The 21,735-nt window shown below is 62.6% G+C and overlaps 1 protein-coding gene and 1 long non-coding RNA gene across 6 annotated transcripts; one reads left to right on the forward strand and one right to left on the reverse strand.

The window, feature by feature from the left end:
- Positions 1-1,058: 1,058 nt before the first annotated feature.
- On the reverse strand, positions 1,059-7,157 carry LOC123384241. Its single transcript, XR_006594975.1, has 3 exons — positions 7,014-7,157; positions 6,223-6,483; positions 1,059-6,132 (listed from the first exon to the last, which is right to left on the reverse strand). It is a non-coding gene; the product is annotated as an uncharacterized LOC123384241 (long non-coding RNA).
- HELZ2 (helicase with zinc finger 2) lies at positions 1,060-21,642 on the forward strand. 5 transcript variants are annotated; one of them, XM_023250967.2, is made up of 20 exons: positions 1,060-1,738; positions 8,341-9,441; positions 9,711-9,894; positions 9,971-10,078; positions 10,441-10,961; positions 11,056-11,697; positions 12,761-13,544; positions 13,837-13,912; positions 13,996-17,785; positions 17,944-18,050; positions 18,139-18,270; positions 18,356-18,517; positions 18,599-18,746; positions 18,859-18,975; positions 19,081-19,273; positions 19,437-19,571; positions 19,774-19,992; positions 20,129-20,285; positions 20,401-20,568; positions 20,935-21,642. In XM_023250967.2, the coding sequence occupies exons 2-20, from the start codon at positions 8,423-8,425 to the stop codon at positions 21,057-21,059; spliced, it is 8,787 nt and encodes a 2,928-aa protein (XP_023106735.1). In that variant the 5' UTR covers positions 1,060-1,738; positions 8,341-8,422; the 3' UTR covers positions 21,060-21,642. The 5 variants fall into 5 exon arrangements, 4 of the variants coding, with proteins under 4 accessions (XP_023106735.1, XP_023106733.1, XP_044909311.1 ...); XM_023250965.2 differs by lacking the exon at positions 1,060-1,738 and adding an exon at positions 7,182-7,304; XM_023250966.2 differs by lacking the exon at positions 1,060-1,738 and adding an exon at positions 7,195-7,324.
- The last annotated feature ends 93 nt before the right edge of the window (positions 21,643-21,735 follow it).

Below are 21,735 nucleotides of genomic sequence, written 5' to 3' on the forward strand. Positions count from 1 at the left end.
AGGAGACCCGGGGCTCTGGCCTCCGAGGACCTTGCTCCCATCCTGCAGCCTGCTCGGCTGTGGCCGGTGCACGGGGCCTCAGCTTCCCTCTCTTCCCCCAGTGGGTTGGGGGTCAAGGCGGGTACAGCCCACCCGACAGAGCACACCAGGCTTCCAGCCCCTGGGGTGGGGGGAGAGGTCAGGCGCTGGTGGGAGGCTTGGGGTCTGCGCTGGGTCTGCAGTGCCTCTAGGGCACCAGTTCCCATCAGGGGCAGCTCCTCCCTTTGTTGGGAGTGCAGACGCATCCTCCACCTGCCCCCAGCGTGTCACCTTAGAGGATAGGGTGGCCCCACCCCCAGCGAGGCCTCCGCTTTCCTGGGGGCACAAAGGGGGGATTTGGGGATTGTCCTCAATCTTCCTGGTGAGATGGTCCTAAATATTCACAGTGACCATCTCATCAGCTCCACAATGCTCACTCTCCTGGGGCTCAAGGCCTGGCCTGGGGGGCTCCAGGAAGGGTTCTGAGTGTGGGGTGGGGGTGCACAGACAGTGGTGCAGAGCCATTGTAGGTCGGGGTGGGGAGTGCAGCTGGGACAACTGGCCCTTGGGTCTGGTGGGATGCAGCCCCCAGAGGCCTTCGTCCCAAGGCTCCCCAGGGAAGGACGGTGCTAGGAGGCCCTCCAGGCTGTCCCCTCCCCACCCCCGGGGTAAACTGGGACCCTCCAGTTCGGAGACTCAGTCGCCTTCTTGCTCCCAGGCCAGGGTGTGACCTTCTGGGTGGGACCCCTGGGTGAGTCCCTGGGAGGGTCTTTGGGGGACTGTACCTGAGTATTAAATTTCTCTCTGGGTGGCTCTTAAACGGAGACTGCTAGGGGTAGCTGAGGACCAGGCAGGTGAACTGAGGCCTGGCCCCGAGGCCTGCGAGCCCCTCACTCCCAAGTGACGCCGGCAGGGTTATCTGGGGGCTTTCCCAGCGGCTCTGGTGATGGAGGAGGGCCACAGGAGGCGAGGGCCAGGCTACGTCCACCAGGAAACATGCTGGATGAGGGACGGCTGCTTAACGGGGGGGAGGTGTTGGGTAGAGGCTTTGTTTACCTTTTAATTTGATATAATTTCAAACAAACTTACACTCAAGTTGCAAACATAGTGCAAAGGACTTGTATACACTCTTCGTCTAGATTCACCAGTTTCTGACATCCTGTCCCATTTGGTTTACTACATAAATACACGGTGATTTCTGAGCCGTCTGCAGGCGAGTTGCAGACATCATGCCCTTTACCCCCGCCCCTTAGCACCTGTTTCCTAAGAACACGTACTTTGTCAATCATTAAACCAGGAAACTTACACATCGCTGGTTCTCAGCCCACATTCACATTTTGTTAACCGTCTCATAATTCCATAGGTACGGATATGGGTTCTTCGAACGGCCAGCTCTTCGTGGTCTCTCACGGCCTGGACGCTTCTGAGGAGGCATTTTGTCTGCGATGTTTCCTTGTGATTGGCGTGAGGTTTTGCGTTTGGGGCTGGAACCACAGGAAGGGGCGGTGTCCCTTCCTGCGTGGCGCCCGGTGCCTGCTGTGCCTGGTCCCAAGGCCAGGAGAGGGCTCTCTACTGTAACTATAAGGCATCCCAGGGGAGACACTTGGAGACGATATGAGTATCTGTTTAGGTTGTCACTGTCAAGGTTGCAAACATCATCGGTTTCCGAACTCGTCCCGCTGCATTTACTGGTTGGTGGAGCGGAGCAGAGTGTCGGAAGGTATGCTATGATGGTAGCAGGGACCTGGGAGCCAGGAGGCTGCTGTAGGCGTCGACGCTTTCTGGGGTGGCTTGGGTTTGGAGCTGCAGCATTTGCTGATGGCTGGAGGTGGAGTGGGAGGAGGGGTCCAGGGCTCCCGGGCACCTGGGAGGATGGGGTGCTCATTTCTTAAACCCGGGAGGCTTTTGGAGGAGCAGGGGAAAGTGTGGGCCCAGTGCAGTGTGACAGGCCTGCCTGACATGCAGGGGAAGAGGCTGGGGCTTGCTGTGTGGGTCTGGGTTTTGGAGATGAAATTGGCACCATCGACATCTGGATGGTCTGCAGGGCCGGAAGGGGAGAGGCTGTCATCCCGGCATGTGAGTGACCAGAGAGGATGGTTACTTCGCAAGAGCCCACGATTCAGCACCCAATGTGGTGCCTTTCACACTCTGCCTTTGTATTTGCTTAAGGAATATGCGCACTGAATCCAAACTCCAATGTCCAAAAAAGTAAAGGAAAAACGTAAGTCTCCCTCCTCTCCTGGCCATGCAGTTTACTTCTGATTTCTGTAACTGACTTTTGAACTTTGTATAGTTTTTAATTCTTTTCTTAAAAACTCAAGGTGCGTTGTGGTAGACCTCAATTTTCTTCTCTAACAAAGTATCTTGGAAAAAACTGCATTTCACGACATTTGAGATGCCTCCTCTTTTATGGCCTCAGAGTAGTTGGTGGCACAAGGGACGGGATGCTGGTGATGACGCGCACCGGGGCGCCCTCGGCCACTGTGATTAGACAGGAGGCTGCCACAGACGCCATGTGTAGACTTGGTTCTGCTTACGTGCGTCCGTCAGCCTTTGGACGGATGTGTCCCGGCGCTTCTGGCCCGGTGCTGCCCGATGGCCACTGTGGTTCCAGTTCTGACACCCCCTCCCCGCCAGTGCAATGTCTGGGGACCTTGCTGATGGAGAGGTGGAAAATATTATATAGTTGGAACTTGCATTTCCTCAAAAGGAGGTTTCATTACATTTAGAGCTTTTAGCTGTGATATGAAGTATAAGTCTTTGTCAGTTTGTGTTTGGATTTTGACTCTTGTTTTCCCTTTTATTTTTTTTTTTTGTGGTTGAATGTGTTAATGGTGCGCTGGTAGATGGTTAACTACTGGTTCTCTGAGAAGGAAAAAAAAAAAGTATTTGCTGATTTCCATGGCCGATTTCAAACCATCAACTAGAAGTCAGTGAACCACGTGGGAGGAGATGGGAGCACCGGCTGCTTGGGTTGGTTTTCCTGAGAAAGGCCTTCCCACCACAAGACTACTAACACATAAACACATTCTTCCTCGGCTTCTTCTAGTGACTTTATGGCTGTTTTTTTTTGTTTTTGTTTTTGTTTTTCCTGTTTAAATCTTTGGTCCATTTGCCGTTTTATTTTTGGTGTCAGGTCTTGGGTAGAGAATCCCCCTGCCCTATTTTTGTTTCAAGATGCTAAGCAGTTGTCCTAACAGAATGGTTAGAAATCCAGCAGTTCTAACAGAACCTGGGTGGAGGGGAACCTCCTTTCCTGGGGACCCGACACACCGCCTTCCATCGTGTATGGAACCCTGTGCGCAAGTCAGCCGTTTTCTCGACTCTGTTCTGCTGCCTTGAGGCGCTTGTCCGCTTGCACTCCCGGAATACACTCCTAGTGGCTTTACAGCAGGTTTTCATATCTGGTAGGGCTAGTATCCTCTTACTCGTTTTAAATTAACGTCTTCTCCACCCATTTATCTGATTACAGACACTGAGGTTGTTTCCGCGTCTTGGCCATTGTGAATAGTGCTGCAGGGAGCACGCGAGTGCACATGGCTCTCGGAGACCCTGATTTCATTTCCTCCAGATTTATATCCAGAAATCACTGGATCAGACGGTAGTTCTATTTTTAATTTTTTGAGGAACCTCCATACTGTTTTCCATCGTGGCTGCACCGGTTTACATTCCCACCAACAGCGCACAGGGTTCCCTTCTCTCCACATGCTCACTGACCGACACCTGTTATCTCTTGTCTTTTTGGTATTCGCCATCCCAACAGGTGTGAGGTGTCTCCTGGTGCTTTTGATCTGCGTTTTCCCTGATGGTGAGTGATGCTGAGCATCTTTTCATGTGTCTGGTGCTCATTCGTATGTCATCTTTGCAAAAATGTCTATTCAGGTCCTCTGCCCATTTTTAAATTTGATTATTTCTTTATTTTTGCTATTGAGTTTTATGTGCTGCTTACAAATTTTGGATATTAGCCGCTCATCGGATGTATGGTTTGTGGATATTTTTTGCATTCTGTACGTTGCCTTTTCAATGTGCTGATAGCGCCTTCGCGGAACAGAAGCTCTTTAGTCTGATGTGACCCCACTTGTTCGCTTAGTGCTCCCTGCCCGTGCTTTCAGGGTCATATCCAAGAAATCGTTGTCAAGACAGATATCAAGGATCTTTCTCCCTATTTTCTTTTTCTAGTAATTTTGTGGTTTTAGGTCTTACATTTAAGTCTTTGATCCACTTTGAGTTAACTTTTGCGAGTGGTGTAAGATAGGGCACCAGTGTCATTCTTTTGCATGTGGACATCTGGTTTTCCCAGCACCATCCGTTGAAGAGACTGCGCCTATCCCCATTGCGTGTTCTTGGAACGCTTATAAAAAGTTAGTTGACCCTATCCGTGTGGGTTTACGTGTGGGCTCTCTGTTCTGTTTCTCTGGCCCGTGTGCCTTATTTCTGCCAGTACCATACTGTTTTGGTTACTATAGCTTTGTATGTAGAGCTTGAAACCAAGACGCGTGATGCCTCCAGCTTTACTCTTTTTTCCCAGGGTTACTTTGGCTATTTGGGGTCTTCTGTGGTCCCAAATAAATTGTAGGATCGTTTTTTTCTATTTCTATGAAAAATGCCATTGAAATTTTGATTGGGATTACATTGGATCTGTAGATCGGTTTGGGTAGTATGGACATTTTCAGGACATCATTTCTTCGAATCCATGAGCATGGAATATCTTTCCATTTCTCGTGTGTGTCTTCTTCAATTTCTTTATCTATGTCTTACTGTTTTCAGCATACAGGCCTTTCACCTCCTTTGTGAAATGTATTCCTAAATATTTCGTTATATTTGATGCTATTGTAAATGAGATTGCTTTGTTTCTTGTTCAGATAGTTTGTTGTTAGTGTACAGACATACAACTGATTTCTGTATGTTGATTTTGTATCCTGCAACTTCACTGCATTAATTTATTAGTGCCAGCAGTTTTTTTTTAGTGGAGTCTTTGGGATTTTTTATATATAATATCATGTCATCTGCAAACATATGATTTTACTTCTTCCTTTCTGATATGGATGCCTTTTATCTCTCTTTCATAGAGAGATAGCCTCAGTGCTATGTTGGCTAGAAACGGTGACAGAAGGCATCCCTGTCTTGGTCCTGATCTTAGAAAAAAGGCTTTTAACTTTTCACCATTGAGTAGGATGTTAGCTGTGGGCTTGTCACATATGGTGTTCATTATGCCAGGAACATTCCTCCCATTCCCGGTTTGTTGAGCATTTTTATCATGAAAGGATGCAGTGTTGGGTCACATGCAGAGAAGCATCTACTGAGACGACCATACGATTTTTATCCTTCCTTCCGTGAATGTGATGTATCACTTTTGTTGATTTGCTGATGTTGAACCATCTTGCCTCCCAGGGATAAATCCCGCTTGGTCATGGTGGATGATCCTTTTAATGTGCTGTTGAGTTTGGTCTGCTAATATTTTGGCGAGAATGTCTGCATCTATGTTCATCAGGACAATTGGTCTTTAATTTTCTTTCATTGTGGTATCCATCCGGCGTTGGTACCAGGGTGAGTGTGGGCTTGTAACATGAGTTTGGGACTGTTTCCCTTCTTCGGTTTTTATGACTCCTTCTTTGGCATAATTCTCCCTCCTCTTCTTGCTTGTTCGTGTTATGCTTTCCTTATTGAGTTAAAACGAGCACGTCCACCCCTGATTCTTCCTCGTATGTTTACTGAGATGGTATTAAATCCATACATAAGTTTAGGAAGGATTAATGTCTTTATGCAATGTTAAGTCCCTCATCCAAGAATGTGGTATTCTGGTCCAGTTTCTACGGTGTCTGTTGGGAACGTTTCAGTTTTCCTGCATGTTTCTTGTTAAGCTCATCCCTGGGCCTTTTGTTGCCATTGCTTATGGAATATCTCCTCTATTTTGTCCTCTGACTTGACGCTTGTGTATCTCAAGTCTTCTGGTGTGAGTGCTAACGGTGCAGCCGGCCGACTTCCTGACTGGCCGCTCCCAACACAGCTCTATGGAGCTGACCTTGGCTCCACAGAGGTGGGTTTCACTGAGGAACAATATTGCTGTATCAGGTCTCCATTGCTGTGTGAGGGATCACCCCCAGACTTTGTGACCTAAAACAACATTAAACGTCGGTTAGCTCGTGGCTGGAAGTGGCTTAGCTGGTGGCTCACGCGTGGGGGCTCTCACGAGGCTGCACTCACCTGGAGGGTCTCCTCGCGGGGTGACTCACACACGTTCCCAACTACCGGTCCGGGTTGGGCGGGAGGCCTCCGTCCTTCTTGGCATGGGACTCTCCACAGGCCGCTGCTTGAGTGGCCCCACACCGTGGAGGCTGGTTTCCCCCACGGTCGGCCCGAGAGCGGGGAGGAAGCACCGTGTACTGTGACGCGGCCTCAGTCGTCACACTGCTGCCATGGTTTAGCTCTCTTCATTGTTCAAGGAGACTCTACAGGGATATGAATCTAGGAAGCAAGGGCCCTTGGGGTCACGTCAGGTAATGGTGGGGGGATCGGGTGCTTTGCTAGCTGCTAGCTGCTGAACCTCAGCCAGTGACCACGGTGCCTGTTTCCTCAAGGGAGACCTGTTTCCCTCAAGGGAAAGTTGGGGGGTCAAATGCGATTAAGCTGCAAAATTCTCCTGACGCTTCCTGCGTCTAGAAGGGGGAAGCTCTCCCTGGGTCCTGGTGCTGGCATGGGCCAAACATGTCCTGAATATTTTAAGGGGCTGGAGAGAACTCCAGAGTCATCGCCAGGTAAGAAGGCAGGTCCCCTCTAACCTAGACTGGATGGAGCCTTTTAGGAAAGGGTCACTGCCCCAGCCCTCAGCCCTCTCCCTGCAGGTGCGCTGTGGCTCAGGTCTCTGCTGCCGGGGTCAGTCAGCGGCCACCCACCCGGGGTTCTTGGGACCACCTTCCCCCTTTGCTCTGATTTCTCGTTTTCTGGTTTTCTCCACCCGCCCTCCCGCTCCCCGCCCCAGGGGACGGCTTGCCAACCTCGGAGGATCCCATCCTCCCCGAGGCCCAGGCGCCGCGCGGGTGGGCGGGTCTGTGCGCTCCGGACACCGGGACGCGAGGCGGGGGGTCGCAGCCGCTCCGGGGCCCCACCGGGGGCGGGGAGACGAGCTGTCACTTGAGGGCGGTGCCGGGGGCGGGGTGGGGGGCGGTGAGGTAATTTCCGCGATGGGGCGTCAGCGCTTTGAGTCACCCTGGGGGCAGAATCGAAAGTGATCGCTTGGCGGGGCGGGGACGGTGCACCGGGCTGCGGGGAAGACAGGATCGCGGAGGGTGAGCGGGGGGCCGGGAAGGTGAGCGGGGGGGGGGGGGGGGGCTGGGGGCCGGGCCTGGGGTTTCCCCCTCCAGGTGGCGGCTGCCCAGTGCCCTCCAGGCTCCGGCTTTTGTGGGATCCCCGTGCGAGAGGGAGAGGAGGGGAGGCCGTACCCCGCCGGAGGGGGTGCTGGGGTGGTGAGGTGGTGGGGGGACCCAGAAGCTACCTCTGAGCCCCCAGCCCTGAGAAGCCGCGACACTGGCTGCCTGGGGAGGGGCCGTGATCTCCGGACCCCTTTCGGTCCTCCTATTTCTGAATATCCACCTGGTTCTGGGTTCTCACCCTGGTCCCTCTGGAGGTGGACTCAAGACTCACTTTGGAGTGGGGTGGGTTCTCCCGCTCAAGGCTGGGGCTGCAATCGTTTGCTTTTAAAACGTCTTTGTGTTGTCCTCAAAGTTTCCTGTGAAAGTTCTAGATCCTGGGCATCCCCGTTTCCTCTGGGAGGAAAATGTGCCGTCCCGTCCTGTCCTGTCTGGCAGGGCCGGCCTCTGAAAGGTTCTGCCTGCCTCCGCCCCTGCCCCCACGGGGAGGAGCCCAGTCTCCCCTTGTAGGCAGGTGCAGGGTGCACCATCTCACAGAACGGGGAGGTGCTGTGTTCAGATGAGTCAGTGCTCCAGGAGCGAGCGTTTCAACACAAGGGCCCTAGCGGGAGGCTGCCGGGGAGCCCCGAGCCTCCAGGGGCCTCCGGAGCCTCTGCCAGCCTGCAGGGCTCCTGTCGCCGGGGCAACCTCCCTCCCACTCGCCAGCTGGCTCCTTTTGAGCAGGGCCCAGAGACCTTTCAGGAGGGGAGGGGTCTTGGTTGAGTCAAGGTCAATGGGGCCCAGCTCCTTGGACCTACCAACCCTCTCCTCCCATCGGGGGGACGGGGTTCTCCCTGCTTCTGTTTCCTCTGCCCCTGCCTGACGGAGAGGCAGAGTGTGTCTGAGCCCCCACCTGGGCCCATGTGGACCTCCTGGCCTCGGGACCCGACCTTGCTCCCTGCTGCTCCCATTCCAGACTCCTCCTCATGAGCGAACAGCCCCAGACCGCCGGCTGAACCCGTGAGCCTCGGACACCACTCCACGGAGCCAGGCCAGAGATGGCGTCCCCCGGGTCTGGCCCACCACCCAGCAGCTCGGCGGCCGCCAAGGAGCTGTCCCTGGCCAGGCTGTGCGCCCAACTGGACCTGTGTCTGGGCTGCTCCCAGTGCACTCAGCGGCTCAACGAGAGCACCTACCTCCTGCGCGGGGTAGAGCACGGCTGTCGCCACGAGATCCTGCTGGCCCGCTTCAAGCGAGCCACCAAAAAGCACGTCTGGCGCAAGGTGGACCGCCGGCCCAGCTTCCCGCGGCCTGCCCGCTACGAAGTGTGCCGCTACTACAGCCCGGGGCTGGGCTGCCGGCGCCACCACCACCAGTGCACGTTTGCCCGGAGCCCGGAGGAGGCGCTGGTCTGGACCTTCGAGCGCGAGCACGACGTCCGGCGTCTGTGGCTCAAGTGCGAGGTGCAGGGCAGCGGGGCCCAGGGCGACCCGCGCAGCCCGGCCGACGCCATCCGTGCCGAGTACGGCGGCCGCTTCCAGCTGCTCTGTGCCCACTGCTTCCAAGGCTGCCCGCCACGCCTCTGCCCCGTGGACCCCCAGGGGCGGTGCCCCCAGCACGGAGCCTGCCCTTCGCTCCTGACCCACGTGAGCACCGAGGGCCGCCGCAGGCAGCAGGTGGTGGAGGTGCGGCCGCAGCCCCAGTACGGCCAGCCCCTGGCCTACTGCAGGTCCGTGGGGCGCGGGCGGCCCTGCCGGCACGGGGCGGCCCGCTGCCAGTACGCACACAGCGCCGTGGAGATGGCCGTGTGGGAGGCAGAGCAGCTGGACGGGCTCCAGAGGCGGGACCTGCTCTCGACCCCCGGCCCCGGCGGGGAGGAGCACACGGCTCCCCACCGCCAGCCCCCGGGAGCCAAGCTGTACTGCCGCGCCTGCCTGGTCACCTGCTGCTCCCAGGAGGCCTTTGAGAACCACTGCTCATCCCTGGAGCACGCGTGGATGGTGGCCTTGGACCCGGCCGTGCCCTGGAAACACCGCAGCCCGCCTGCCGGGCTCTCCGAGTTTGAGCTCTGCCCGAAGTAAGGACCGTGCGGTAGGGGATGAACCCGCCTTCGACCGAAACCAGGGGGTTCCTGTCCCCTCTGTGTTCCCTACCGGCCGGCCCCCACCCCGGCCTCTGAGGCGTGGCTAAGGCGGGCCCATTCAGGCCTCTTCTCGTGGGCACGGGATGGAGGAGGTCCCCGTTCCTCCCCCAGCCCTGCCCCCAGGAGCCCCTCCCCCACCTCCAGTCCAGGATCTGGCGTCCAGGGCTCACCCCGCCTCTGCTTGCTGGCCTCCCCTTTCCCAGATCCGGCCTCTGTGAGTACGGGGACATCTGCACCAAGGCGCATTCAGACCAGGAGCTTCAGGAGTGGATCCAGCGGGCACGGAACGTGGAGCTGCGGGAGCAGGCCGCGTGGCAGGAGGGGCTGGTGCCTTACCAGGCGCGGCTGCTAGCCGAGTACCAGCACAGCAGCAGTGAGGTCCTCGTGGTAAGTGGGGCCTCGTGAGCGGGTGGGGCTCGTTGGGGCCAGAACGACCTGCCCACAGCCGGGCTTCTCTGTGCAGCTGGCCGGGACCGTGGACGGCGTGTTCATCACCTGCAGCCAGCCCTTGGTGCATCGGGCCCATGAGAAGAAAACGCAGCACAGCTGGATGTTCGACGTCTGCTCTGAGGTGAGGGGTCGGGGTTTGGGGTCTGAGCTGCCGCCTCGGAGATCTCGCCCGTGTCTGTGATCTGGAGCATGAGCCTCAGCTGCTTGGGCCGAGCCTCGTGAGGGTTTTTTGGTGGGGTGTCTGGCACAGAGAGCGAGGACCAGGCCGGTTACCACCTGCGTCCTGAGCATCCTGTGCTGCACCATTACCTTGCTCGGCGTCCGTGGGGGGCCGCCTGGGCCAGCTCGGTGACCCGCTTGCAGAGGGGAACCCCGAGGTTCGGACGGGCCGAGCACCCCTCTGGGAGCACAGCAGGGTGGACTCTGGTCTCTGACCGCTGGGTGGGGTCCAGGGGCCACCTTGCCATCGAGTCCCTCCCCCAGGAGCCCCTGCTGCACGTGGCGCTACTCAAGCAGGAGCTGGGAGCAGACTTCTCGCTGGTGGCGCCCTGCCTCCCGCCGGGCCGGCTCTACGCACGGGGCGAGCGCTTCCGCGTGCCGGCGGCCTCGCTGGCCAGGTTCCAGGTGGAGGTGCGCGTGCAGAGCACCTCCTTCGGCTCCTTCGAGCAGTGGGTGGTCTTCGACTTTGGCCGCAGGCCGGCGCTGCTGCGGAAGCTGGTGCTGCAGCTGGGCCAGGCGCAGGGCCCGGGGCTCCGGGGGGAGCCGGCACGCGGCCGCCCCGAGGAGCTGCAGCGCTGGCATGGCGGCAGCCGCCACGTGGTGCCTGGCGTGGAGCGGACCGCCGAGCAGGTGGCCCTGCTGGCCAAGTACAAGGTGCCTGACCTGGCCCTCGACTTCAGCCCCGGCGGCCTGGCCCCAGGCCCCATCTCCTGCACCAACTACCGGCAGAGGATGCACCAGTTTCTCTACGAGGAGGAAGCCGTTCGGCAAGAGCTGGTGGCCAAGTGAGTGTGGGCCGGCGGGCGGGCGGGCGGTGGCGCCGGGGCGTCGGCCGCAGAGCCGTGGCCCCGGCCGGCTGACCCCTGTCCTGCCCGCCAGGCTGAACTTCCGGGGCCCGGTGCCCCTGAGGACAGTACTGGAGACGCCGGCCCTGGGCATGGTCTTCCCGCCGCCGGGGGCCCTCTACGCCGAGGTGCCCACGCCCTCCCCTCTGACGCCAGACACAGACCGGGGCTTTCTGCTGAGCCGGGCGGTCCGCACCGCCCTGGTGGCCCCCGTGCCCGCCCCTGACGACACGGTGTTCGAAGCGCGGCTGGAGGCCCGGGCCGGCTCGGAGAGGGCGCTGTGGCTGCTGCTGCCGGCCCGCTGCTGCGCGGCCCTGGGCCTGCAGCCCGACACCAGCCCCGTCCTGGAGGTGCAGTTCCAGGTCGACCCGCTGACCTTCCGCTTCTGGCACCAGGCGGTGGACGCGCTGCCTGAGGAGCGCCTGGTGGTGCCCCACCTGCCGGCCTGTGAGCTGCCGCGCCCCCTGCCCGCCCTGCCCGTGCTGCGCGGCAACCAGAAGCAGAAGTTGGCCGTGGCGTTCATTGCGGGCAGCAGCCCCGGGGGCGAGCGGCCCGTCGCCCCGCTGCTGCTCTACGGCCCTTTCGGCACCGGCAAGACCTACACGCTGGCCGTGGCCTCCCTGGAGGTCATCCGGCAGCCGCGCACCAAGGTGCTCATCTGCACGCACACCAACAGGTGAGCCCGGAGCCACCCCTGGGACCTGCCCGCCACCTGCTTCCTGGGCTGGGGCGAGGGCACCGCTGTGGGGGTGTCGCTGCAGGAGAAGGGGAGCCCGGGTTCTCAGGTTCCCTGGAGGTCTGGGCAGCTGGTTCCAGAGGAGACCTGCCGGGATTGCCTGGCGGAGCTTCCTCCTCTGGCTGCTCGGCGCATGCTGGGGGCGGGGGGAGCACGGTGCAGCCCTTGGGCTGCGTCAGGGTCACTCTGATCCCTGGGACTCTCCTTGATAGCTGACTGGCCCCGGGCCGAAAGGGACAGGGGACGTTGGTGCTTCAGGCCCAGCACAGGGTGCCCAAGGGGTCAGGGTCTGCTGTTTGGGGGAGGGGCGGGTGCCTCCACAAAGGCCCCGAGCCAGAGAGAGCAGCGGGTAGGGGGTCCGGCATGGCCCATCTGGCACTTCCCCGGGGAGAGGGGGGCTCTGCTGTGGTCTTTCAGAGAAACACACTCTTGTCTCAGCTGTGATGGTCTCCCGCGGTCAGTATGGTTTTCTTGGCTCCCAACACTTCCTGCTGCTTGGGCAGAGCGCTCCCCCCCACCACTCCTCCCGGGGTGGGCCTGGGGGTCCCTGGGCCTCTGAGATGCCCCAGGGCTGTGACGCGTCCCCAGGACGCGCTGGCCTCAGGGCCCCTTCCAGCCACGCCCAACCTTACTGCTCACCCACTGACAGCCAACTGGGAGCTGAGCTCAGGGCCAGCCGCAGCCTCTGGCCACCCTGGGCTGCCTCGGGCAGTGGTCCGGCTGTTCCCTTCTCTGCCTCTCTGCACGGCCAGCTCTTTCACCCCCCCTAGGAAGCCCTCCCTGACCACCTAGACCCTCCGTGCCGTTGCCGTCTCCCCTCGTCCGGCTCTGACCTTCCCTGTCTCTCTGTCTGTCTGTCCCCTCCACTGACGTTTACGCTCCGTGGGGGCAGGACACAGGTCTGTCTGCCTCTCTTGAATTCCTGGCATCCGGGCTGGGCTGGGCTCACTGTAGGTGTCTTAGCGGACGGCGGCTGAGGCCCCGTGGGCCCTTCTCCCCTCAGTGCGGCCGACATCTACATCGAGGAGCATTTCCATGGCCACGTCAGCAGCGGCCACCCTGAGGCCACCCCGCTGCGGGTGATGTACACGGACCGCCCGCCCAGCCAGACGGACGCGGCCACGCTGCGGTACTGCTGCCTGACGGAGGACGGCCGGGCCTTTCGCCTCCCAACGCGGGCGGAGCTGGAGAGGCACCGCATCGTCATCACCACCACCTCCCAGGCCCGCGAGCTCAGGGTGCCTGCCGGCTTCTTCTCGCACATCCTCATCGACGAGGCCGCCCAGATGCTGGAGTGCGAGGCCCTCACCCCGCTGCGCTACGCCACGCCCCGCACCCGCGTGGTGCTGGCCGGCGACCACATGCAGGTCGCGCCCAAGCTCTTCAGCGTGGCCCCGGGCCAGGCGGCCGGGCACACGCTGCTGTACCGCCTCTTCCAGCACTACCAGCAGGAGGCGCACGAGGTGGCCCGGCGCAGCCGCGTCATCTTCCACCAGAACTACCGCAGCACCGAGGCCATCCTCAGCTTCGTCTCACGTCACTTCTACGTGGCCAAGGGCAGCCCCATCCACGCCAGTGGCAAGGTTCCTCGCCACCCCCAGCACTACCCGCTCGCGTTCTGCCACGTGGCGGGCAACCCTGAGCGTGACGCGTCAAGGACGTCCTGGCTCAACACAGCCGAGATTGCCCAGGTCATCGCCAAGGTGCAGGAGATCTATGCCTCCTGGCCCCACTGCTGGGGCCGCCGGGAGCAGAGGCACATCTGTGTGGTGTCCCACGGCGCCCAGGTAAGCCCCGGCCACCGGGACAGCCCCCCTTCCCCACTCCCGTCAGAGCAGCTCAGAGGAGGGGGGGGTCCCTGTGTGGTCTCGGGGACCCGCGCGCCCCCGCCCCGGTGGGCCTTCTCAGCCTCTGCGAGGGTGGCCGTGGACTTAATCTTCCAGACACCATGTGATTGGTGCCAGGGCCGGGCGGCTCGAGGGCACCAGGGTGCGGGGGCCAGTGTCCCACCCTTGCCGGGGACCCTCACTGCACACAGAGCGCTCACCCGGGCCTGCTGCTCCGGCCGTGTGTCTCCAGGTGAGCGCGCTAAGGCAGGAGCTGAGGAAGAGGGACTTGGGCCAGGTGTCCGTGGGCAGCTTCGAGGTCCTGCCAGGTGGGTGCTGGGTGCTGGGGGCGGGGCGGGCAGGGTGGGGGCCCCCCTCGAGCCCGGCCCGGCCTGACGGCACCCCCCCGCAGGGCGCGAATTCCGGGTGGTGGTGCTGAGCACCGTGCACAGCCCGCACAGCCTGCGGAGCCCCGAGGCCCCTGCCCTGGGCTTCTTCACGGACGCCCGCGTGCTCAACACCGTCATGACCCGCGCCCAGTCCCAGCTGGTGGCTGTGGGTGACGCCGTGGCCCTCTGCTCCTTCGGGGCCTGCAGCAAGTTGTGGAAGAGCTTCATCTGTGAGTGTGTGAAGCATCGCAGCGTCTGCCCCGAGGGCCTGTCGCTGGGGCACATCGAGCAGGCCGTGGTCCACAGGCGGCACTGGGCCCTCGGAGCAGAGCCAATGCTGGCAGCTGTGGCGCAGGGCACTGTCCCCCAGGAGGGGGCAGCCGAGGGCCCAGCTACAGCGCGCACAGCCGTGGAAAAGGTGGAGCCGGGGGCGGTGGCCCAAGGCGGTACCTTCCTGCCCGGGACCACGGCGGCGGCGGGAGACACGGCCACACAGGCGGCAGAGGCTGGGGATACAGCGTCGGGGTCTGTGGCCGGGGGGCGCCCGGCAGCGGGGGACACGGAGGTGGAGGACACGACATCAGCAGAGAGCTCAGCGAGGGGCGACGTGGCCCCCGGGGATGCGGGAGCAGGGCTGATGGCCACGGAAGGCAGGGACCCCGAGGACCCTGAGGACTCCGAGTCCGACTTCTGGCCTGACAGCGAGCTCAACGCCGATGACTCCATCCTGCAGGAGCTCCTGGACGAAGGCCGGAACGTGATGGTGACCGTCCGGGAAGATGGGCTTCTGGACACCGTGGCCGGGTCCGAGTCCCCGCACCAGGCCTGGGGGTACACGAACCTGCCGCGGGCCAAGCTGCGGAAGCTTCTCCGCTCGCAGCCCGAGCGGTACCGCCACTGTGCCTTCGTGCAGGAGACCTTCGAGCGGGCGACGGCCGTCCCGCTGGACGGCGTGGACCCCGGCCCCATCCAGGTCAGGGGCCGCTTGCGCTGTGGGATGGCCTTCAGCGGGGACGAGGTGCTGGTGGAGGTCCTGGGCGGAGACAGAGGCACCTCGGGGAGGCTGCAGGGCCGCGTGGTGGGCGTGCTGAAGAGGAAGCACCGGGAGCTGGTGTTCGTGTGCCGCATGGACGAGTGGGACCCCCGCATCATGACCCCCATCGACGGCTCCGTGACGAAGATCTTCGTGGCCGAGCTGAAAGACCCCCTGCGGGTGCCCATCCACCGCGTCCTGCAGGGCCGCGTGCAGCGCGTGGGGCACGAGCGGCTCACCGCCGAGGCGCGGGGCAGCCGGCTCTTCCGAGTGCGCATCGTCCTGTGGCGGCAGCGTTTCTATTACCCGCTGGGCATCGTCCTGGAGGTGCTGCCCGAGGCCAGCACCTGGGAGCGGGGCCTCCGCGTCCTGGACCTGGAGCACGGCCTGGGGGAGCCCTCGCCAGAGCCGGCCTCCACCTGCAGGGCCTCGAAGAAGCACCGGGCACCCGGCCGCCGGGAGGACTGCCGCGGCTTCCTGACCTTCACCGTGGACCCCCAGGGCGCCCGCTACCTGGATGACGCCCTCAGCGTCCGAGATCTGGGCCCCAGGTACGAAGTGGCCGTGCACATCGCTGACGTGGCCAGCTCTGTCCCCAGGGACGGGGCTCTGGACGTGGAGGCCCGCAGGCGGGGCACCGCGTTCTACGCCCCCGACCGGGAGCCGGTGCCCATGCTGCCCGACAGCCTCTGCCAGGATGTGCTCAGCCTCCTGCCGGGCCAGGACCGCTTGGCCATCTCCCTCTTCCTCACCGTTGAGAAGGGCAGCGACCAGCTCAAAAGCCTGCGCTTCGCGCCCTCCGTGATCCGCTCCGACCGCCAGCTGTCGTACGAGGAGGCCGAGTGCGCCATCAAGAGGCACCCGGGTGCGGGCTGGGAGCTGCCGGCCCAGCTGGACTCCGTGGATGCCTGCGTCGCGGCCGCGTGCCACTTGTCCCGGGTGCTGCGCCGGCACCGCCTGCAGACGGACTCCCACTACGAGCAGCCGACCGAGGACTGCGCGCTGGGCTTCCGTGCGGCCCACGTCATGGTCAAAGAGTACATGATCCAGTTCAACAGCCTGGTGGCCGAGCTCCTGGTGAGCAGCGAGCGCACGCGGACGGTCACGCCGCTGCGCTGGCAGCCCGCGCCCAGCGACTGCCAGCTCGCGGCGCTGCGCGAGAAGCACGGGCAGCTGGTGCCCCTGTCGCTGCACCTCCGCCACCACCTGGGGGGCTGCGGCCCCCCCCCGCCGCGGCTCTACCTCCTGGCCTCCCTGTGGAGGCACGTCCAGCTCGCAGCCCGCGCCCACGACGGTGACCGCCTGGCGGACCTCGTCACCACGGACGACGTGCACCCGCCTCTGGCGCCCGTGGGCCTCGACCTCCGCAAGGCCCTGGGCCGCTCCGTGTTCGGCCGTTCCCGCGAGGGTGGACGGCCGGTGGCCGGCCACTACGCGCTGCAGGTGGACTGCTACACGTGGGCCACCTCCCCCATCCGCAGGTACCTGGACGTGGTGCTGCAGCGGCTGATCCTGCTGGCGCTGGGCCACGGCGGCTCCGCCTACTCCGCCCGGGACATCGGCGGGCTGTGCCACGAGTTCAGCTACCAGCACGGGCGCGCCCAGAGCTACCAGCGCCGGGCCCGGAGCCTGCACCTGGCGGTACAGCTCAAGACCCAGTCGCGCAGCAAGCTGGGCTTCGTGGTGGACCTGGAGGCGGGCGCCCGCTGCTTCAAGCTGCTCTTCCCAGCCAACCGCGAGACCCTGCCCGACCCCTGCCCTGTCTTCTACCGCGCCCTGCAGCTGGCCGAGCACCCCTGCTGCCTGGCGAGGCGGCCGGGCCTGCGGCTTTCGTGGCGGCGCCGCGTCTACTCGGTGCAGGAGGGCAGGCCGTGCTCCCCGCCGCCCGGCACCCTGCTGGACCCGCACACCTGGCCTGTGGACGCCGACCTGTGGCAACAGCTGCTGCGGCTGGTGGAGGAGCAGCGGTGGCCCCAGGCGGCCGCCCTGGTGCAGGAGCGAGGTGCGGCGGAGCCCCAGCGGCGGGAGCTGGGGCGGGTGCGGCGGAGCCACTGTGGCCACTTTGTGGAGGTGGCCCGGGAGCTGGGCGCGGGGGACACGCTGCAGGTGCAGCTCAGCGCCACCCTGCAGCGCGGGTTCCTGGCACCGACCCTGCAGCTGTGGACTGTGGCCCCTGGCCTCACCCTCTGCCTGGAGCACGTGGAGAGGCCAGGCGACTGCTTCTCGGGCCAGATGCCCCAGGCGGGGCGGGACCGGTGTTCGGACGTGGGCGAGCACTGCCGCGTGTGGGGGCCCTTCTGCTCCCTGGAGGCGGCCACCAGCGCGGTCTCGGAGAATGACTCGGTCACGCTGCAGCACGTGCGCATATCCTGGGAGCGCACGGCGCAGGGGCGGCTGCGGGGCGCCTTCTGCCTGGAAACCTCCTTCCTCAGCGAGCACTGTACCGACCTCAGCTTCAGGCACTGCTACCTGTGCGTCCGGCTCGAGGGGCTGCCGGCTGGGGCCGGTGCTGGACCCGGCCAGCCTCCCCCGGCCGCCCCGTCCTCCAGGCCCAGCAGCCTCGGGCCCTTCCTGAGCATCGACCCCGACACGTACACGTGGGTGGCCCACGGGCTGACAGAAGACTGGGACCTGAGAGAGAGCCAGGCGGACCGGCAGGAGATCCCCAAGCAGGTGCACTTCTCCATCCAGCACATGGCCATGGAGAAGGTTCCAGAAGAGGTGCTGAGGCCTGGCACCCCATTCACCGTCGAGGTGCTGCCCAAGCAGCTTCCTGACATGTGAGTGGCCTCCACAGGGAGAGGCCGGTGGGTGGGGTGGGTGGAGAACACTCTGGGTTCCCTCGGCTGGTAGGGCGTAGCTGGTGGGGCTGCGGCCCCTCCCCAGGGGGAGTCCCGTGGAGGTTCTGGTGTCCACCGTCGTTGCCACCTGCCCCCAGCCGCAAGGAAGAAGCCGTGTGTGGGCTGAAGGACGCGTCCCCGCTGGTCATCAGCATTGCCCTGGGCCAGCCCATCCCTCCGCACTGCCAGCAGACCCTCTGCCGGGGTAGGTCCCTCCGGCTTCCCCCATGTCCCTTCGTCGTGCCTGAGCCCTGCCCTGGGCCCCTGCTCAGGGAGGCCTGGCCCTTCTTTAGGGACCTACGGCAGGCTCCTGGAGAAACAGACGTTCGACCTCCCCGGAGGCCGCCACACGCTGAACCCCAGCCAGAATGGGGCCATCAGGGAGGCTCTGAAGAAGCAGTTCACTGTGATCCAGGGCCCTCCAGGTGGGGCTCACGCTGGTGGAGGTGCTGCTTCCGGCCGCCCGGGGCGGGCCCGGGGGACCCTGTTCATGGTGCCCTCTGCCCGCAGGCGCAGGGAAGACGGTGGTGGGCTTCCACATTGTGTTCTGGTTTCACAAGTCAAACGAGGAGCAGGTGGGGGCCTGTGCCCCCCCCAGTGAGGAGAAGCAGCCGGGGGGCCCCTGCATCTTGTACTGCGGCCCCTCTAACAAGTCGGTGGACGTCCTGGCAGGTGCGCTGGGCTGGTGGTGTGGGGGCTCTGCCTGGGGGTGCTGGCCCCGGGGAACGGTCCCTCATGCCCCGCTGCCCCCAGGACTGCTCCTGAGCAGGAGAACGGAGCTGAAGCCCCTTCGAGTGTACAGTGAGCAGGCGGAGGCTGCAGACTTCCCGATGCCGGGTGTGGGCGGCAGGGGTCTGCCCAAGAAGAGCCCTCGGGAGGGCAGTCCCAACCAGACTCTCAGGTGCGGTCTCTCCACCGTCTGCCTGTGGGTGGAGGCAAAAGGCCCCACCGTCCTGTCTCGGACAGGGGTTAACGCGGGGCTTCACGGATGTCCCCCCCCCCCCGCACCCCAGGAGCATCACCCTGCACCACAGGATCCGGCAGGCTTCCAACCCCTATGCACCAGACATCAGGGCGCTTGACGCCCGGCTGCAGAAAGGGGAGATCTTTTCCAAGGAGGATCTCAGCTGGTAAGCAGTTAGGGGCGTGGGGTTTGTCCTCTGCCGTGGAGGTGGCAGAGGGAGGGGGGAGGGGGAAACGGTGTCCCCGGATGACCACACGGTGACCGCACGCAGGTACAGGAATGTCCTGGGGAAGGCACGGAAGTTCGAGCTGGACCGGCACACAGTCATCCTGTGCACGTGCTCATGCGCGGCCCTGGCCAGCCTCAAGAAGCTCAACGTCCGGCAGATCCTTATCGACGAGGCCGGCATGGCCACAGAGCCTGAGACCCTCATCCCGCTGGTGAAGTTCTCGAAGGCTGAGAAGGTGAGTGAGGTGGGCGGGGAGCCGGAAGCCCCAGGCAGGTGTCCCTGGCGTGGTCTTTCGCCTAAGAGGGCAGCACCGCAGGCAGGGCCGAGTGGCAGCGGCCACGGAGCTGGGTACCTCCGGGTCTGGGGGGTGTCAGGACCACACCTGCCTGTCCCTCCAGGTGGTTCTTCTCGGGGACCACAAGCAGCTGCGGCCTGTGGTCAAGAACGAGCAGCTGCAAAATCTGGGGCTGGACCGGTCTCTCTTCGAGAGGTACCACACGGAGGCCTACATGTTGGACATACAGTACCGCATGGTAAGCCCGTCCCAGCCTCTGCCCCTCCCGCCCAAGATGTGACCCGAGGCCAGGGGTGCCACAGGTGCTGCTGCCCACACCCCTACCTCCTGTGTCCACCCTGGCCTTGTCCTGGGGCCACAGCAGGACCCCCGAGACCCCGGCCCTCGGCCCCAGGACAGGTGGACAGGAGACCTGCTCTGGCTTATGCCCTGCCTTGCAGCACGAGGGCATCTGTACCTTCCCGTCCATGGAGTTCTACAATGGGAAGCTGAAGACCTGGCAGGGCCTGAGGCGGCCACCCAGCGTCCTCGGCCACATTGACAAGGAGAGCTGCCCTGTCATTTTTGGCCACGTGCAAGGCCATGAACAGAGCCTACTGGTGTCCACAGATGAAGGGAATGAAAACTCCAAGGCCAACCTGGAGGAGGTAACAGAGGTGGTGAGTGTCGGTGAGGCCTTTCCTGCTGCCCCTTGGTCACGGAGGGCTTCCTGGAGGAGGAGGCAGAGGAACCGAGGGAACAGGTGAGGCTCCGGTGCCCAGGGTTAGCTTCGACAACACCCTCTTGGTCCCTCAGGTCCGCATTGCCAAACAGATGACCCTGGGCAGGACAGTGGACCCCAAGGACATCGCAGTTCTCACTCCCTACAACGCTCAGGCTGCGGAGATCAGCAAGAGTCTCCTGCGGGAGGGTGTCGCTGGAGTGACTGTGTGCTCCATCTCCAAGAGCCAGGGTGAGGGTGGCTCTGGGGCAGGGGGCACGTGGGCCAGCGGGTCACGAGGGAGGATGCAAGCAGCATGGTCAGCGGCAGCTGACAGGGGCCTCAGCATGCCTGCCCAACTGCGCAGGAAGCGAGTGGCGCTACGTGCTGGTGAGCACGGTCCGCACGTGCCAGGAAAGTGACCTGGACCAGCGGCCGACTAAGAGCTGGCTTAAGAAGTTCCTGGGCTTTGTTGTGGACCCCAACCAAGTGAACGTGGCCATCACCCGGGCCCAAGAGGGGCTCTGCCTCATCGGTGGGACAGCTTGGCTGGCGGAGGGCTGGGGCGGGGCTCCCCCCTGGGGGTGCGGCTGCTTGGCTGGGGGTGGGGAGGGCGGGGGCGGGGCTCCTCCCTGGGGGCGTGGCTGCTTGGCTGAGGTGAGAGGGCTGGGGCGGGGCTCCTCCCTGCGGGAGTGGCTGCTTGGCTGGGGATGGGGAGGGCTGGGGCGGGGCTCCTCCTGGGGGCGTGGCTTCTTGGGTGAGGTGGGGGGCGGGGCGGGGCGGGGCGGGGGCGGGGCTCCTCCCTGGGTTGGGGAGGGTGGCTGCTTGGCTGGGGGAGGGGAGGACTGGGGCGGGACCGGGGTCTACCATGGACTCGTCTCCCCTCTCCCCACCCCTGCAGGAGACCACCGCCTCCTGCGTTGTTGCCCTCTCTGGCGTAGATTCCTGGACTTCTGCGAGGCCCAGCACAGCCTTGTGCCCGCCAACCAGGTGCGAGTTCGGAAGAGGCCAGCCGTGTCTCCCTGAAGAGCCCTCTCCACCTGCCCACCGCTCTCAAGCTGCCAGGACTTGGAGGAAAAGACCGTGCCCTCTTCTGAGGGCTCCCTAGTCAGGCACCGCTCAGGAGCATCCCGTGTGCCTTCGGTGGGCACTGTGGCCACCCCGCCTGTCGGACTGGGTTTCTGAGGCCAACTGCTGAGCAATAATCTCCTTCTGGAGTCTTGGCCTCTCCCCAGGGCAGAGAGCAGGCCAGGCCCCACCATACCGATGTGCTGTGCGCCTGCACTGGGGAGGAAGAATCCCTCTCTCCCTGCCGAGCCTTTCGTCTGGAAATCTGGTGACAGGGGACATCTCAGGGGTCAGGGGCTCGGGGAGGTCCTCTGGACCTTCTGGTGTTACTAGGAAGGCTTGGGGTCAGAAGGAAATCCTGCTGGGGCTACTTTTTGGTTTTTGAGCACCATCCCTGAGACACTGGGCGCGGCTGTGGAGCTCAGCGTTTCCTTTTTTCCCTTTCTCACTTCCTTCTTCCTTCCTTCCTTCCTTCCTTCCTTCCTTCCTTCCTTCCTTTCTTCTTTCTTTCTCTTTCTTTTTTTTCTTTCCTTTCTTTTCTTTCTTTCTTTCTTTCTTTCTTTCTTTCTTTCTTTCTTTTTCTTTCTTTTCTTCCTTTCTTTCTTTTCTTTCCTTCTTTCTTTTCTTTCTTCTT

Source organism: Felis catus, chromosome A3, assembly GCF_018350175.1.
Source record: "Felis catus isolate Fca126 chromosome A3, F.catus_Fca126_mat1.0, whole genome shotgun sequence".
NCBI lineage: Eukaryota > Metazoa > Chordata > Mammalia > Carnivora > Felidae > Felis > Felis catus.

Bases quoted from the DNA above. Each gene is read 5' to 3' on its own strand.
- HELZ2 (XM_023250967.2), top strand. From the start codon at position 8,423: ATGGCGTCCCCCGGGTCTGGCCCACCACCCAGCAGCTCGGCGGCCGCC. The intron at 10,079-10,440 runs GTGAGGGGTCGG...TCCCTCCCCCAG, and splicing joins TGTTCGACGTCTGCTCTGAG to GAGCCCCTGCTGCACGTGGC. The intron at 11,698-12,760 runs GTGAGCCCGGAG...TTCTCCCCTCAG, and splicing joins ATCTGCACGCACACCAACAG to TGCGGCCGACATCTACATCG.